Genomic DNA, 18,719 nt, shown 5'->3' on the forward strand with positions numbered 1-18,719 from the left:
GGGCTGGACTCTCTGTAGTGTGTTTTGTGGTGACATCAAAAAATCCCAGTGCTGCCTTTGTAGAGAGAATAAATAATGCAAAGGAGAGAAAAAACTGCAGTTGCAGCCTGAGTTGTTTTTTGCTTCCCCCTGGCAGAGATGTCATTTTCCATAAACACTTTATTGTGGAGTCAGACTGCTGTGGTCCCATCCTGGCTCTTAAGAAATACTTGCAGTGCCCTATAGGATTAATATGGGAATGCTAATTAATGCTAATTAATTAATTACATGTGTAATATGATTCCACAGGTAGCGTACATGTAATACATGCTTGCATGTTCAGTATCTGTATGAGCAGATGTGCAAATCCATCGACACAGGAACAGTTCTGTACACAAACATCTGTGTCCAGCAGGGAATCCTGGGAGTGTGTGCTGTGTAACAGCCAAACCACTGCACCTCAGGCTGTCTCCTGTGGTTCTCCCAGGGGAGATGACTCAGAATCTCATTGATATCCCTTCAGATTTGAAATCCTGGCATTCCTTTGCTGACCTCCCAGGCTGAGCCTGGCTGCCCGAGAGGGTAACAGCTAATCGCAGGCCTTGTCTGTGGTTATTGAGAGCTGAGGCTGGGGTTTGGTCAGCTCTAGGTCATCACAAATGACTCCTGCCTTGCAGATGCTGGAAAAAGTCACGTCAGAGATAGCAAATCCCTACTGCTGATTCTTGGGAAACAGCTGTGCTGGGAATGTTTGTGTTAGATCAGGCTGGAAGGGGCAGTTATGATCCCTTCCTCTGTAAGGCACCTCTCCACCTTTCCATTAAATCTGTGGTCTATAACTGAGCACGTAGTTGTGGCTTTTGGAAAAGCAGCCTTGTTCTAAGATGTAAAATGATACAAAATTCAGAGCTCAAGTTCTATAAAGTGATTGCTCTATTAACATGTTTTATCTGAAATATGTGTTAGTTCACCATCAGCTTCCAGCCCTCCAGGACTTCCTTTAGCTCCAGGAAGGAGCTGTCAGTTACTGAGCTTGTTCCTTTGCAGCTTCCTTCAGCCAGTGAGCATCAAGTAACTTTTACAAGCTATTTTAAAAATTAAAGATGTTTGTTTATGCAGCTTTACTCATTTTACAGTTCTCCCACACACACCTTGCTAGGTGCCAGTAATTTTTTAGCAGGCTGCACAACAAATTTGGGCAGATTTACCAACACCTGCTTTCCCAAATGCTGGACATCCTGGTGCCCACATTGCTCTGCAGTTGGGTCACAGTCACTGGAAGATAAGCAAGCATCCTCTCTTGGTGTAGAGCTCAATAAATCAGAATAAAAAGATGATTGATGTCTCTATGTAAACTAAGCAAGGAGTTGCCCAACATTCAGTCTTCTCACACTGATACAGTCTCAGTGGTTTGGTGGTATGAGTTTTCTTGCTGAATTTAAAGAAGCTCTTACTAATTAGTGAGCTTGGACCGCTCTGCATTGAGCACAGAAGTCTGTCAGTAGTTTCGGATAGCCAGAGCCATTAATTGTCAATCAAGTCAATTCCATGGATTCTAAAGCAATGAGCAAGTGTTTAAGTTTTAATGACTACTCACTTAAAAATTATGTGAGCTGAAAACTGTAGGATTTGCTGGTTTTTATACAGCAAACACATAGAGCTATACTGCTCTGCTCTGTGGCAGCCAGGTAGGCTGAATACTCAAACACCAGAGTTAGAGCTTGGCAGTGGAAAACCAAGTGAGCTTAGTGCTTCAGGACTTGTGTATTCCTCATCCAGAGGTGCTGTGGGTGCTGTGTCTGTGATTTGTTAGCTGAAATCTAGGAAATACTTTCCATATGTCCATCTGTCATGGCTGCTTTGGGAACTGCCTCAGGACATTGCAGTTCTTTGCCAGGATCCTTAAAAGCCCTTACATTTCCTAGTGGTGTTTACTTCTGCCAAAAAACATTTCAAAGCCATTTGTACAACACACAACAGAAGATTCATTGCACACTTCGTGTGGCTTAAAGTAGAAATGTTTTTCCAAGTATTCCTTAGATTTCTTCCTTGCCCAGGCCTGCTGTGCCAAGAACCCTAATGCTGTGTCCTGTTTGAATTGTATTTACCCTGTATTTGGTGCAATTCAAGCAAACTTTTGTCATCCTGCAGATTAGCAAACATTCATTTACTTTTCCATCCTTCTGATCTGGAGTTGTTTCAGTAGTAGGAGAAGCTGAGTTACATCTCCCTATGTTGTTTCCCTGCACAATCTTTCCATCTTAGTGAAACCCATCTGTCAGCATTCAGTGCTCTGTGCTGTGTCCTTGTGAAGGACTAAGTCCCTTCCACTTGGCAGGGAATTTTTCTTCCTCCTTGTGAAAATCCAATTTATCATATTTACCTGCAGCTCTGAAGTGCCAGAGCTGAGAAATGTAATGGGAATAGGTGTGTGTTTGCCAAGGATCCACTTTAAACACAAGTGTTTTTTACTTAATTCAGTGAGCCCTGATTGTATTTGCATCCTCTTTGGAAAGCAGCATTTAATGCTCAATTATTTTGCATAGGTTTGCATGGAGGAGTTTGGCTCTGGATTGACTTCTGCAATTCTTTCTTTAATTTTTAAATTTTAATTAAAGCTTTCTCTAGGTGACAAAATAAGGTTTTTATTTCAGGATTGTTTCTGTGGAGATGGATTTATGAAGTTCATGGTGTTAGGGAATCCGAAGTGGTCTCTTCAGGTTTCCTCTTAGGATTGTAATTGCCCTACACATTCTCAGTTCTTTAGGGAACTTGGCTTAAAAAACCCAGTCCTTCCTGTCAGTGGCTTGTGATCTTTGCAGGTTGTTCTAATGTGTCTTGTGGGATGAAGGTTTTCCTAAAGTTACTTGAGGGACTGTCATGTTGTCCTCACTAGTGAGAGCACTAGTCTAATTCCATGAGAAATTCCACTGGTAGGAACTGTTGCTGAGCATGGATTTCACTGAAGAATTTTTATAACCTTTCATAATTGTAGGCAGTTTTTTAGAGTCCTTAAACAGCAAACAGTTCTGAATTTTTGCAGAAGAATCTTAATTTCTCAAGCATTGCCCAGAGAAGCTGCGGCTGCCCCATCCCTGGAAGTGTCCGAGGCCAGGTTGGACGGGGTTTGAAGCAAGCTGGGGAAGTAGAAAGTGTCCCTGCCCATGGCAGGGGGTGGAATGGGATGAGCCTCTAACCCAAATCAGCACCTGACAAAGTGTCAGTGCCTGGGCTGATACCTCCTGAGAACAGGTGAGCCATGGGAAAAGATTGTCAGCAAGTAAGTAATGAAAGTAAGAAACAAATACAGATTTTCTGAGTTGAATTTCCCCCCAGATTTTCCATTTTCATAAAAAACTGTCATTGCCCAGCACAGCCTCCTCAGCTCTGGAGCCACCAGAAACCAGCAGCAGGTTGGGATTGTAAATCTTTTTTTGCCAAGAATTTCCTCCTTGTTGGTTTGTTGGTTATTTTTTTTAACAGACACTTAGGTCTGGCCTGGGAAGCACATCTCAAAGTGGAAAGGGATTCCTGTCCTCATGTCTCACCTCAAGTTTAATCAAGCACCAATCTGAGAGCCTGGTGCTTTCTTCTCTGAATTATTCCTCAGGGTGCTAAATACAGGAGCTGGCAGATTTGGGATTTTTTATCACTGCTGAAGTTTGGAGTAATTTTGTCCTTGCACTGCTGGTGCCTTTAGACAGCTAAAGAGTCCCAGAGCTCACTGCCTCTGTGTCATTTCAGATCTGATCTTTCTAAAGGCTCTTGCAAAATAATGTCATGGCCAGCTGTACTTTCATCTTCCTGGCTTTTTATTTTTTGTGCTCATACATAATAAGGGCATAATTACATTTAGATTTAAGCCTTCCTTCAAATTCCATTTTTCTGTATAGCTGAAGAAAAGCATTTGAAACTAAATAATGCCTTCAGATTTGGATTCTGCTTTATCTTAAATTGATCATGTTGAATTTAGTTGGGTTTTTTTTTTCTGTTAATGTAATTTCCTGTCTCAGGAGATCAGTCTGTTTGAAATGCTCTTTGATACATCTGAATGAAAAGCATGCTGTAAATGCCAGTGTGCCACAGGTGTGTTGGATCCTCTAAGCAGACAAACTAAAAAACTTGGAAGTTTAGGGGGAAATTACTCATTATCTGTATTTCTTCCTCAGATCTTCTGGTTTAAAGCAGTTCATTTAAATGATTTACAGTAGTTTCTTTGTTTCTCTGTTGTACCTGCTCTTTGTTATAATTTTTATGTCAAAGGCATATTTGAATATTTAGCTCCTGCAGGGATTCTTCCTGTTCAGAAGACATCAGGTCTTTCCCTTGCCACTTCCTTAACCTCCAAACTGCTTAGATTCTGCTTTTTATTTTCAGTTTTATTTTTGGCTTAATTCCTTGAGGCTTAAAACTCTCTGGGAATTACAAATATTATCCACTGATCTGTAGTGATTGTTGGCCAATTTGGGTGCAAAACAGCTTGTTGGGATAGCAAGTCACCAAAATTGTCCAAGATTCTCTGAAAGACATTTTTATATAAAACACATAGAGAATATAAAGTATAATAAATAAAATTTCATGGTCTGTGCATGCTGCATCCTGTCACTGTGCATTTCAGAGGAGATGTTATTTGTGGTAAAAAGCATTAGAAATAGCTCTGAAAAAGCATTTTATTTTCCAGATAATTGTGGATAATCTGTGTTCTGTGATGGTAGTGGTCCTTGAGGAAACAGAACAGTTGAAATGCTTTTCTTTTGCAAAATATTCCAAAGCACATGGGTGGGTCAAAAGTCAAATACCAGCTCTCTATGGCCCAAGTTTATATCAAATTTCTATCTGAATGTTTCTTTATTGGACTAGAGCCAGAGAATGCACTCCAAGGGTTTTTAATGGCAAACTGCTTTCTCTAATGCCTTTCCTAAGGAATTTTTAAGAAATAATGCACATTTAATTCATTCACGCATTATTTTTAGCCCAGTTCTCTCTGTCAGGCTTTTCACCCTTGCAGATAGTTTCCCATCACAGCCAGCTGGAATTTTTTCCAAACATATCCCTAGAAAGTTCTGTATTTAAACAGTGACAGTGATATATGAAGAGTTCTGATAATTACTGTTACCATTTTTTAAGCTTGAATGTCAAAAGTTTAGTGATGACTCAAGGCAGCTGGAAAATTTGCTTTAGAACAGAGAAAATACTTGAAAAACATTTACTTTAATGTAGTCTTTAAAAGTATTTTATTATTATTATTGTGTTTGAGCTGGTGCTGGAGGAGCAATGTGCTGGGGTTGGGTGTGCAAGGTGCTCATAAGGCATGAACAGCTTGAGCTGAATTATTTTTAAGGGGTTGAAAAACCAAAGTATCAAAGTTGGAGCCCTTGAACATGGCATAAAGGAGTGGGAAATCAGCAGTAAACAAAATTCGCTGGAATTTTTTTCTGGCACCATGCTGATGGCTGACTACAAGTATTGCCTGGGTTAGCCCTTCATTCATTTTGACAAAGTGACTGGAGAAAAGGGGATTGGTTACAGCTGTCAAGTGAGGTGTTGTCAGGGAGTGGGGCTTTTCCACAGGCTCCAGCCCTGTGCTGGCAGACTTGAAACCTATCTAAAAACTTCAGCTTGTCATCATGCCCTGCCTGCCTTGTCAGGAGTGTGAATAACTCAGTAACAACAGCTACGAGGCCAGAATATTTTTTTCCTGCTGTCTTGAAAGATCTTTATTTCAGTAGTAAAACATTTACCGTGTAACTCCAAATTACTTTCCGTGTGAGTCACAGAGTGGTGTGGCTTGGAAGGAACCCTTGAGACCTCCAGTGCCACCTCCTGCCATGGGACACCTTCCTCTAACCCAGGTTGCTCCAAGCCCTGTCCAGCCTGGCCTTGGACACTTCCAAGGTTGGGGCAGCCACATTAATTTTGGCAGATTTTGTACTGTGTCTTAGCACTGGGGGAAAAAAAAAAATAATCAGACTTCTTACAGGTTCTGCAGGAACAGTTTAACAGCCCTGTCTATTCAGAGCCCTTTAATCAAGCATCCCCCTGGGTTTCCTCTTCTGGGAGTATCATAAGGATGGTTGGTGGTTATCAAATGACTCCTGATTAGGTAGAGCTCTCTACCATGTCAGCTCATGGTCAGGTACTCTCCGTGCTTGGATTAGAGACTTTATCCTGGAGGACTGGGCAATTGCTTTTATTGTGTTTTATTTGGCTGCATCAACAGAAACAAGTTTTAATGGTGCTGCTGGCCAGAAGAGACTTTAGGGGTGTGTGCTCCCCAGCAGTGAAATGTGAGCTCAGGGAGCTGGGTTTCTTGCATTCCTGCACCATCTAACCCTGCTGGGATATTAACATAACCCTCAACTGAAAACCAGCCCTTCTAACTTGCCCAGCCCTTGCAGTGCTTGGTGCAGAAAACAACAGCTGCTTTGCACTCTTCAGTATAATTGAGCATGTGAACCCCTGGGCTGAAATCACTCTGGAAAAAAATATGGGGATTTCATTTAATAGGGGAAACCAGGTCTGGGCAAATTTGGAATATTCTGTTTTTCGTACTCTGAAAATTCACAGATGACTGCTGGCAAAGTTTAAATAGGTAGGTAACACTGAAAGATTTAACAGGTGGCAAGAAAAGATGATCCTTTGGTTTAAAGTTCTTACTTATTTCATCAGGAATGAAAATTCATGTTTTACCACTGCAAATCAGGGTTTTTTCTTTATCAGCTACAGGCAAGCCAAGCTTTTCACCTTGTCTTGATTTTCCTTATAGTGTTCAGTAGTAAGTTACTTTCGGTATCTTTTGTTATAAAGTGAAAAACAGGTTTAAACAAAAATAGATGGCTGTTTTATTTTCAGTATCATGAAGTGGTTAGTGTTGGTTTACGATAGAATTTGTAGGCTTGACACTTACTTTTGTGTAAATAGAATAGGATCTGATGTCCACAAATTGCAGTGCTGGGCAACCAAACTAAATTTAAATGATGGAGAGCTGTTGTGGTGCTTGGTACTTTGCTGATGAGAATTGGCGTGCTGTGGAGAGGGAAATGATTCACTCCGGGTTGGACAATGGAGCAGTGGGAGGCTGGGCGTTCATTTGGATCATCTTAGTCCTGGATTAACAGCCTGACATTTAAATTGCATTCTGTTCCTTATCCTTTCCTTGCATGTCTCAGTCTTGCTGTAATGTTCTTACACAGACAACCTCTCACCTGTTTTATCTCTGCTCTGACAGGATCACTTTGGAAGGAGTAAATACAGACCACTTTCCTCTGCTGTGCTGCCCTTTGTACTTGCAGGTGCCAGAGGTTCCCGTTCCTCAGATAAGCTAAAATGCACAAGGGAAGAAACAAACAGTTTTTTAATCTTGGCATTCTACTTTTCACTTTTTTAATCTGCCTGCAAAAGAAATCCTTTTTCTGATTGCCAGAACTGAGGTTGGCCCTTGGATTAAATCAGCGCTGGGCTGCACTGGCTGCAGTCACAGCTGAGACTCTCATCCCAGGGCTTTTCTCTGCTGCATCTTGGAAACTTCAACCCTCTAGGCTTGTGATAAAGAGAGTAAAGAATGTTTGACAAGAAGCTCAGTGCAAGACCAAGGTCTGAGTCACTGACAGTGTCAGAATTGGGTGGATAAGCCACCCTCCCCTGGGAAGCCTGTAGCACTGCCTGACACTGACAAAGAGGCTCCAGCAGGGTTTTTGAAACCATTCTCCTTGTCCTGTTCAGGGGAGAGTTGCTCTTCATGGTTGGCAGTGGCTTAGGATGAATGGCCACTCATCCATGATATATTTGCTGTATTCTGCTGGGAACCCCAGCTATAATTCCTGGGCTGAAAGGAAGTTTTCTCTCGTGTGTGATTGAAGTCTGTGGCCATCTTTTCAAAAACAGAAGCAAAGGCTGTCATCAGGAGAGTAATATCCTTAAGGAGGCATTATAATTCAGATAGCTGCTAAAATAGGTGAAAAGGAGAAGAAAGTTTTTGCCTTATCCTTAGAAGCAATCAATTTAATGTGATTAATGTCAAAATATTGTGAGTGGGGAGAGATTCAGAACTGCAGGGCACTTCATGTTTAAAGTAAATTTTTGATTAAAATTTCTTAGGCTGTAGAAATGTAATTGGGTAGGGGATGGAGGGGAATTCCTCCATAAACTAAACAGTCTGGTCTTGAACATACTGAAATACAAGATAATAGCAATTAGGTATAGAACAGAAAGAACTTCTGCAGATCTGAGGTTGAAGAAAATACTGAGTTGACAAGCCTGATGTTTTTCTCTTCCATACCCCAAGATGAAAAACTATCCTTTTAACAAAATGTTCTTGTGTTGGTGCATCACTGTGGTGTGGAGAGATGTGTCAACCCAGTGCCACTGTTACTTTTAAAGCATTTCTGTTTTCTGTCCTTTCACTTCTCTGATGAAAGTTGGAGCCTGTCAGTCTGATAGTCTTGTAACAGCAGCAGAATAATTTGAAGAAATATAAAAATATGGATAAAGATGAAAGTAAGGAGCCTTTGGAAAACTTGGCAGCTGTGAAGTTGCATGAAAATAATCTTGCATTTTAATGTAATGCAAGTTAAAGAACATGATAGAAATATTTCTTTGTTCTCTCTTCCTCATGGCCACCGTAACCAAGTGAAATGATTCTGAATCACATTAGAGGGGGTGTTTGCTGTCTAGCTGTAGGTTTTCCAGCACTTCATCATGAAGACATTTCCAGGAGGTATTTTACGGAGTTACTGAGGTTAGCAGGTACCTGTGGGGATGGTAGTGACTCTTTGCCACTGATCGTGGCCTGCTGAGCTCAGCCTATCAGCAGATCCATTCCCACATCTGTCCCTTCACCTGGTCTGTTCTGAATCAGTTTGTCCTGGAGCTTCACTGAAGTGAACCTTTGGCAATTGCTTTGCTTTTTAGTGTTTTTGGCAGAGGAATCAAGGCTTATGCAGTGATGCCATCCATCTGTCCACTCATCCCAGCCTCCCCCTCAATCCCAAGGGCTTTTAAATATACACATGGATTTCCATCAGATTTGGCAGAGCAGCAGAGTCTACATCCAGTTCCTGTAGCTGTCACCAGAGCTGGCAGCAGGAGCAGCAGAGAGAGGCTGGGCTGGGAGGGAGCCTCCAGGAAAGCTCCAGGTGGGCTCCTTGGGCACATCCAGCACAGAGCAGAGCCCAGGCTTTGCCCTGCTGGTCAGGCTGAGGTGGTGAAAAGTGCCAAGGAAAAGCTGGGTGAGTGTGGGGAGTAGTAATGAGAGTCTGCAGATCTGTGAGCCAGTCAGATTTTGCCGTCTTTGCTTGCTAAATGTGTCTTGTAAAGCCCTTTCTTGCCTGTGCTAGACATTCCCTGGCTATAGGTGCTCCAGACTCTTGCACACTAAGTGAGGCTTTATTTTGGTAAAGAGAACTCCCCACAAGCTATTCAAACACCACAGGGTGTTCCATTGATTCCTACTGATTACAAGACGTGCATATTTTTACTTGCAGTTGTCTTTTTTCCTCTTCCATATTTAGCCAATTTGAAGTAATTAGTAGGCACATCACTGAATTTTTAGGGGATTTTGTGCAATTCTGATTTTTTTTTCATTTTCAGTGCTGCTGGCTCTTACTCCCAACATTGGAGCAATATGTGCTGTCAGAATTGCTGAAGAAGTAATTGAGGTCAAGGCTTTGAAGCTACTGTTTCTTCATTGTGAATTACTAATTCTCAAGGCATACAGAAATAGTGACATTATAAAATTCATTGTAAAATTGTGTATTTTGTCACACTGTCTCCTCTATTTGCATGCATTCTGCTCTCCTTTTCATAACATCTCCTTGGACTACCCTTTTACTGTTTTCAGTTATTTTCAGTTCATCTTCAAAACTGGATTTCTCTTTTTCAACTCCCCCACACGATTTTGGAATTATTCTGATATGAAGTTTGTGAGGTCACAGTCTTTCATAGTGAGAAATTACAGTGAAGAAAGGGAAGTTCCTGAGAGTTTATAATGAGATCCAAGGCTGTGTTAGAAAACAGTTTGAGGTGATACAACTACTTCTGTACCCATAGAAACAGTAAAAAAATACTGGTTTAAAACCAGGAACTTCCCAGGCTTTTGATTTCTGGTCTGGGTCCAAGAATGTAGGATGCAAATTATTGTTTTAGTTTTCCACTTGTTTGGTGTTGGACTTTTTCAAAAACTCTGTTGCTGGCTCTTAACTTAGGGAAGAGTAGAGAGCAGAAGAGCTCTTTAGTACTGGTCAAGACAGGGGCATCAGCAGAGATGACCCAGAGCTGGTTCTCACTATGATTGCTTCAAGCTGGCTTTGTCAGGACCTCATTTTTTATGTTGTTTGCACTGTAGAATATTTGAGTCATTGTTGTTGCTTAAATTAGGGCAGTCTCATCCTTGCTGTGCTTGTGGAGTTTCCTCTGGGCTGGGATCTGTCTCTGTCCTTGGTCTAGTGTGAGGTTTTCCATTTAACCCCATCCCCTGGTTTAAAATGATAGCCCTGCACCAGCACTTGACATCCTGAAATCTCTTCCTGATAGAAAGTATCTATTTCCAAACATTTGTGAGAACACTGCTTTTTATTTATAACAGTACAAAACTGCAGGGATGAAAGTGTGACGGTGCTTTTAACCTTCTTCAGATGAAATAAGAAACTCACATTTATTCCTGGCTACTGAATCAAGTACCTCTTCCCTGATTTCTTCTAGAGGCATTATGAAACACTGAAGATTTGTTTTAATTTCATGCACCCACAAGGTGTATCTGAAGAACTGAAGTAGATCTTCACCTTTGGCTAACCTCAGCTTTCCAAGCTTTTACCACATTGGAAAAGAATGTAGCCCCAAAAGGCTTTCAAGCTTGATGTGGTTTTTTTGGAAGCTATTTAATTTTTGTTGTGGGGTTTTTATTACTCTCTGATTACAGCTTAATGGCTTATTAAGAACAACAGTTCCATCCCAGTCCAAAAACATCTTTTCATAACAATTCTCCCAGTGAGTCATTGCATTTATTTATCTCCATATTTATTGCAGTAAATCCTTTACTTCCTCTGCTCCCCCAACCACCCTGTTTGGTGTTTGTTGTTCTCACTGAAACCATGGCAGCCATGGTAGAATACATCTTTGTTTTTCTGCAGCATTTCTGCATTTACAGAACTGCACTGGGGTTTTTCTTGGATTGCCTCCCCATTTTATGTTCTGTGTCCTCCTTACAGCCTTTGAAAGCTTTTCCCAGTGAGCACGAAGTGCATTAAATGGCATGTGCAAATGAGCAACAGCACAGCTGCTAATTGTGCTCACAGATGTAAATAGGAAAACCCATTACTTCTCTAATGCTGCAAGTATTTATAGAAACCATTCCACATCTTCCATAACACTTTGATTATGGATGGAGCCTTTCTCAGGTTCAGCAAAGTTGATTAAGCTTTTGCAGATGGTTTGATTTGCTGAGGTAATGTGGAAGAAATGCAGATGTTTTAAAGCTTTTGTTTTAGATGCTTTAGGCAGCTAAGTGGCTTAAAAGGAAAGCTTTTGCTTTGCACCCTTTAGAAACATCCATGGCTTCTGAAAGGGAACATATGGCAGGGTTGTTCAGTGCCAGCATGGAGTCTGAGCTACTGGAGCTGCCCAGTCAGGTTAGTTTGAACACCATTTGCCTGGAGTAGAGCATGACTTGCAAAACCCTCTGGCCTGACCCAGGCAGCTCCCATTTCCTCTGTGCTTGTGATTTATCCATCAAGATCCCAGATCCCAAGGACATAACCTCTCTTGGGAATGAGTGGCGTCCTCATGGGTGGAAGTGTGTTTGCAGCTCAGAGGAGGTCAAGCTCAGAGTCATTGGGATAATTCAGGTAATTTTCCTGAAGGGCTTTTGTGTGAAGGGCAGTTGGCAAGGTGATGACTGCCTGGGCCAGCCTTGGAGGAGCAGAGGAGGCTCCTGACCTCAGGCACTGAGGGATCCAGCAGTCTCTGCTCCCCAGGTTAACTCCCAGGGGGTTTTCTGTGTTTTCAGCAGCCCAGGTGAAATCTTAAATGGCAATAAATTCTGTAATAAATTGCCAATCTGTGGCAGTCTGGGAAAATCCCAAGTCCTTTGGCACCAGAGGACTCTCCTGGCCTCTGTCTCCATCCAGCCCCACGGTGGATTTGGACTCATATTTGATCCAGGACACAATTTTCTTTGAGAAGCTGCTTTGCTCTCTTCATCTGGCTCAATTCTCTTGCCTTTGCCCAAACAGGATTTAGGTGTATTTATCTAATCCATAGCCTGTTACTCTTCTAGGAACTTCAGAGAGTCCTTCTCTCCCTTTATCTTTCTCCAGTGGCAGACAGCAGAAAATTTGTGGAAGCATGAGGGAAATGGTTCCTGCTTAAGATGTGAAATCTCAAACAAAAGTACAAATGTGTTCAGTGTGTTAATGAATTGCTTTGTCTCTGCAAGGTAACTTCTCTCTACCCTGGCAGGCAGGTCACTGCTTCCCACACTTATTCTCTAACCTACCTCTGTGTGCAGATACTTAACAAAAACAAGTCCAAACTGTAGTGTTTTTCTTCTTCACAATGCTGCTCTTTTCCAAATAGCTGCAGTGGTGTGTTCTGGCTTTGGTAGTTGTTTTTTTTTTCCCTGCAGTAAAAATTTCACCTTTTTTTTTCCACTTAGGGTTTGGCTACTAAGAAATCTGCTAAAGCATTTCCTCATCCTTTTGCAAAATCACAATTGCTTGGTATCTAGGAGAATTTTAAAATCTAAAGCTGGGATCATAGGCCATGAAAATCAATCTGGCTTTGACTGCACCTGCTAAGCAGAGAGCTTGTGGGAGATACATTTATATAGGTTTTTCACCCCCCACTCTTTTCTTTCCTCAGAGAGCTAAAATTTAATTACAGAGCTTGGAAAACTCCTCACATCATGTAGAGACTGAGCTAAATAAAACAATGAGAGCGAGGCAGGAACACAAATTGTAAAAAAAGCACCTCATACTTGAGATTTCTGTGCTATTCAAAGGTTTCATTCAGCTCCTTTTTAAATGGGAGGGGATGTGTGGGGGTTGATGGGTGTGAATACTTATTATTTTCTGAAAGGGGGAAAAGAAGGCAAAGGTGGCTTTCAATATAATTCATAGGGCTAATGGGTAGATCTACCTGGTTATTATATCCTAAAGCCTTGGATTGACTTGATTGGAGTGACTGCCATTTTACTGGTGCTCAGAAGTTCCCTTTCCCTAATCATTTTAGCACCACAAGTCAGGTCCTAGCAGAAGTTGTTTAGGAATTTAACCTTGGTAATAAATGTTGGATTCAGGTAGTTTTCTGTTAAAATAGAGCTGCTTTTAAAAAAAATATTATTACTACTGTGATTATTAGTACAAAAGAGGCAGGAGTAATTGATCTGTGATCTTTTTCCTGAATTTTACAGCTCTAAAGGATGTCAAGGTGGATCAGAAGTTTTGCCACAGTAGGGACAGATGTGTTATACTGCTCATTTTTCTGCAAGGACTGGCCAAATAGTGCAGGGTGTGAAGTGCCAGTAGTGGGGGTATGTTAAGGATAATAAATGAGTTAAATCTGCTTTGGGGTTTTTCTTTATACATATTTTTAAAATTTTATTTTTTGGGTAATCATTATACATAATTTGTTTTAAATAAATAAAAAAATATTCCCGAGGGAGAGTTTCCATCAGAACTTTTCCAGACATCTCTGGTAGCTGTCACCAAAGTATTGTGTTTGCTTTGGATAACTGAGCACATCTTCTTCAGGTTACAAATTAAAAGCTTAATAGAAGACAAGCAGTTAATAAGCAGAACTTGATGCTGTACAAACAGTTGAAAAAACAGTGTCTCCTCTCCCAGATCTGCCAAATCAGGTCAAAAGTCAGTTTTTGAAGCAGTTCCTGGTTCTTGAGTGTGTGTTTCTACAAGCTTTTAAGAAAGGGTAGAATTGAATTTTCTTCTGGGGTTGAGGCTCTGTGGATCCTCTCCAAAGTGCTCTTAAATATAATCACAGAACCCCAGAATGGTTTGGGTTGGAGGACTAAAACCTTCCAACTATCCATCAGTCCTAAAGCCCATCCCCTTCCACCCCCTGCCATGGGCAGGGACACCTTCCACTATCCCAGGTTGCTCCAAGCCCTGTCCAACCTGACCCTGGACACTTCAGGGATCCACAGGCAGCCACAGCTTCTCTGGGCAACCTGTGCCACGCCCTCTCAGGGAAGAATTTCCTTCCTAATACATCATCTTAATCTTCTCTCTATCCATTTAAAATCGTTGTCCCTTGTCCTGTTCATTTTGTATATGTTTATTCATTGTAAAGGTTATTTCTTAAACCTTTTCATACAAACATCTTTGTTTAAACACAGAGGACACTTTGTGTGGGATCTTATGTCTTTGAAGGGATGTTATGAATCCTTCTTTCCCTTCTCATTTCTAGCAAGATTTTGCCTCTGCCTTTTTATAATACAGGGTACATCCTGCTCTGCTGAATTTTTTTTGCTTCTGATTATTCAGTGTTGCACATAAGCAGCTGTGCCCAGAGAGAAGTTCCCCCCATTAATCAGGAAGTGCTGAGCCATATGGCAGGTGAGGATGGAATATTTGCAGCTCTGGGGTGAGCCCCTCGTGTTCACAGCCAGCTTCACACGCAGTGAGTACCCTGCAAATGCATCCCTGCCAACACCATCAGGTCCTTCAGCCCAGGCTGCTGAGTGACAGTGTGGCTTTTTGGAGCCTTTTCCTTCCTTACTGAGCTCTTGCTTCTCTTCAGGCACCAGTGAGAGCCCATTTTCCTGTGTAATAACTCAGAAAGGGACAGAGGGAAAAGCTGAGGGTGCTCTGAGCTGTCTGCACTGCCCTGCTCTTGGATACTGTGCACATAGGGAAGGTGCAGGTGTGTGTCCAGTGGTGTTTCTCAGCCTTGTGCTCAGCTCCTTTCATCCATTTGATCCATCTTCTGGAGAAACACAGGAGTGGGAAACAATGTGCAAGAAGCCCTCAGTGAATTCAGTTTCCACCACAGCTATCATAACCTGCATCTATGGATTGAAATTGCCTGGGTTTGGAAATTTTATTTCAGCTGAAGATGGTATTAGCTTTGTAGTGTTAGTTTTTTAACACAGTGTGCAGTTGGATGAGTGTGGAAATGGGTGTGCTTGCAGCAGAGTGAAAAACCTCTACACACAGCATTGCCTTTAGTAGGTGACATATTGGAGCAAAATTGCTGCTCTTTCACCCCAGAAGAGCAGGCAGCCTGTTCCTAAGGAACAGTGGGATTTCTGCAGCTGTATTTGTAATATGATATTTCTGGCCTTAAACTTCATTTTAAACTTTGTTGAGATTTCTGAGCACTTTGCACGTAGGTTTGGACATCTGTGATGCACTTGATCAGCTAAAAAGTGAAATCACAGAGTTGCTGATGGATCACAGGTTTGCTTTGATCCTTTTGGATTTTAACCAAACCAACATTTATCCTTTCACTGGTAGAAAACCAAACCATCATAAGGGGAGCTGATCTTAACTGTTTGAAGCTTGGTGTTGAAGCCAGGGAACTATTGATGTGTTCCAAGCTTGACTGAGGCAAAAAGGTCATATTAATGCTCCTTCCTGGTGTGATGTGCTGTCCCCTTTGGTAGTCTGTGCCAAAACACTTGGGATGTGTTTTAAAGGCATCATTTTATGTATTGGCAAACCTGGAGCTGACAAGTGACATTGAAGCAGGACTGTGCTTTGTTGTGATCCCACAGGTCATGGCAGTGGGATTTTGTGCCCTTCCTAGTAAAAGCAGAGCCTTGGCAGAGGATTTCAGTGCTTTCATGGCCACTGCTCTCCAGGCAGCTCCAGTGTACCAGGGCTGTGTTCAAAACCTCCTCATCTGCATGCATTGTTTTTTTAGTTGTTTTCTAACAGATGTGAGTACATAAATTTCCCGGGTTTTCCTGCTTTATCTTCCAGCAGCACACACAAATGCTGCTGGAAATTGAGCTGAATGCACTCTGGAGCACAGGCCCCTCGGTCTGTTTGGGTGGAATATAGTTTAATACCAAGCTGTAAGCTTCAGGCTCGCAATAACATGCCAGGAATGTGGTGTCTGCCTGGCACCCTGACCTGCACATGATGTCAGAATTCCTCTCGCTCAGCATCTCTGTGCTTTATAAGCACAAACTCCCAGAACTGTGTGGTTTTCCCTGGATGCAGAGGTTATGGAATAGCAGGCAGTGCGTACCTAAGCTGGTAGCTGGTGATGTCAGACTCTTTTCCCACTTCATTCCCCAGTGTGGAGCACTCTGTAAGGATTCAAGGCTCTGGGGGAGAGCCATGGGCCTTCCCCTTGCAGGGAGCTTTCAGCACTTCCAGCAGCACATTCCCGTGTGAGTCCATGCCTGGGGTAACCGTGCCTGTGCTTCCCTCCAGGAGGACTTTCGGAATAAAGTTGAAGATTACATTAAGCGCTACGCGAGATGATGAAGGGAGATGGATGGCAGCAGCACGGCTCCACTCCAGGGTTATCCTTAACTTCAACAGCAGCCAAACCAGCCCGGATTGTACCAGTCCTGTGTCCATGTTGTACTGAAGAAGAAAACTAACTTCATAACCTGTTCATGTTCAAAGGAGAGTTCAGCATAAATACAGCGAGAAATTGTGTCTGTTGGTTGAAAAAGTTGTCTGCTTCCTTTTACAAATGTTTACTCTTCTGAACTGTACTGTATATCCTGTTGATGAGATATGCTTGAGAAGTTAAAAGAAATCACTATTGAAATTGTAATTACACTTTTTTTTTTTTTTAAACTCTTGCCTAATCTGGAGGGGGGAAGGAAAAAGAAAAACAAACCCAAAAATGCCAAACAGAAAAGGTGGCGTGTTTTTGGAACACTTTGAGTTGGCAATAAATGGTCTCCTGTGAACCAAATCACAAAACTGTTGCCTTTGATGAGCAAAAACAATATGAGCTTTTTCTAAGAGTCACTCAGCTGAGGCTTAGAGCTTGCCAGAGTGGAAGTGCAAAATGAGATTCTACTTCTGGTATTGAAATTCTGAATGCTATTTAATGTAAGTATGTTTTTGTCACAGTTTGGAATTTTTACATTGTTAATTTTGGGGCCTGTTTGGGCTACAGTATTTGGTTTTGGTTTTTTTTTTTGTTTCTATTCATTGTGTGAAGTAGTTGAAAGAAATACAAGCTAATATGTAACTTAAGTACATGTTTAGTATTAGTAAAATTATATATATATATATAATATATATATTTCTGTGAAAAAATTAATGAAAAGAAGATTTTTTTTTTTTAAAGAAATCTGCCTTTGGCTTTCCAGTGTGGATGTGGTGAGGGAGCATCAGATGCTGTTTGATCTAATGAAGGTAAATTTAGGCAGCGTTACCTGGAGAGCACCTAATTGTGTTCTCCAGATTCCTGCACTGAAAGGGAATGACGCAGCTGGAACCACAACACATTTCCCCCCACTTGTGCACACTTGTCTTTCTTGATTTGGAAGGATGTGATGTTGCAATTGCCTTTTCTGTCAGGAGCTGGATGGCACTGAGAGCCTGCAGAGGAGAGTGGCACGTACCTCAGGAGCAGCTTCAGTCCGTGTGCCAGAGCTCCCTGGGCATCCTCCAGGGTCAGAGGAGCTTTTATAAACCAGAGAAATATAAATGTATGTGTGGTTTCACACAGAGCGTGTGTGTGACCCTCGGGCGTTGACTGTTGGGGTTTTATCCCCCCTTCATTCTTTCCTGCTGTTCCTCTGCTGCAGGTGCTGGAGGACATTAAAAGAATCTCCATCATGGGCACAGCAGAGCTGGAGTGCAAACTGTAAGCATGAAACTTGGTGTTGAGTTTTCCCTGTGCCTTTTCCTTTACAGCTTCACAAGCTCCTGTAGCTGTTGCTGGAGGCCTGGGAAAGCAGGGAGGTGAAATGCAGGGATTGGCATGCAGGAGGAGAGCTTCAGCTGCAGATAATACAAGGAAACACAGATCAGCCCAGTATTTTCAGCAGGCAACTGCAATGAGAAATCTTTGCTGCCAAAACAATTATGTCAGCAGAGGTAAGGAGTAAAACACTCACAGAAATAGTAAGGCTGGGAAATACATTTAGATTTTGCTTATGGCATTAGAAGGATTCTCTTTGAGTCGGAAACTCAACCAGGTTGTTGTAACAAAGTAGTTCTTGCTGTAGAGGCACCCTGGTACTGTTAGCACATTCCATCCTTCAGGAGGAGGGGTCACAGTCCCCATTTCTTGGCCTGTCACCATGGATGGCTCCCTACTTACGCCAGAAGCTGCTGCTGCTGTGCCCAGGGCAGAGCAAAGCCAGGGTGCTGCTCGGCGGAGCCAGGGAATGCTGTGTTGGGGTACCAGCAGCCCTGTGAGCACAGAGCTGTAGCCATCAAAGCCATCCCTGCCTCCCAGAACGTTCCTGTTTAACCCCTTCCTTGTATTGTTTCTTGCCTGGAGGAACTGAGCACAACAATAAAGTTTTTGGATACTGTTAAATACTGTACAAGAAGGTCTGAGCATTGGTTTGTGCTCATCCAAGACGTGGGGAGGGGGGGAATCCTAGATCTCATCACCTCACAGTCCAGGAAAATAAATTGAATTTTTCCTTAACATGAGGAGATGGGGGGGTTATGTATATACATAAAAATATATTTTTGTTTATATATATTTTTATGTATATTCCAGGATCATAGACTGGTTAGGGTTAGGGTGGGCCAGGCAGGGGGCTGGCTGTCCCAGTAGGGTTTTTTTTGGGAAATATG

At 42.1% G+C, this 18,719-nt stretch overlaps 1 protein-coding gene across 2 annotated transcripts in view; it reads left to right on the top strand.

Annotated features, from left to right (window-relative positions):
* UBE2F (ubiquitin conjugating enzyme E2 F (putative)) overlaps positions 1–17,156 on the top strand; it is a 53,181-nt gene extending 36,025 nt beyond the window's left edge. For both annotated transcript variants that reach the window (XM_088058921.1, XM_005528931.3), the window contains one exon: positions 16,374–17,156. In XM_088058921.1, the coding sequence (XP_087915047.1) occupies positions 16,374–16,424 (51 nt within the window). In that variant the 3' untranslated portion in view covers positions 16,425–17,156. The remainder of the gene's footprint in view (positions 1–16,373) is intronic.
* Positions 17,157–18,719: the final 1,563 nt, after the last annotated feature.

This window comes from Pseudopodoces humilis, chromosome 8 (assembly GCF_049639895.1).
Source record: "Pseudopodoces humilis isolate 2021_Gansu_Grassland_sample_001 chromosome 8, ASM4963989v1, whole genome shotgun sequence".
Lineage (NCBI taxonomy): Eukaryota > Metazoa > Chordata > Aves > Passeriformes > Paridae > Pseudopodoces > Pseudopodoces humilis.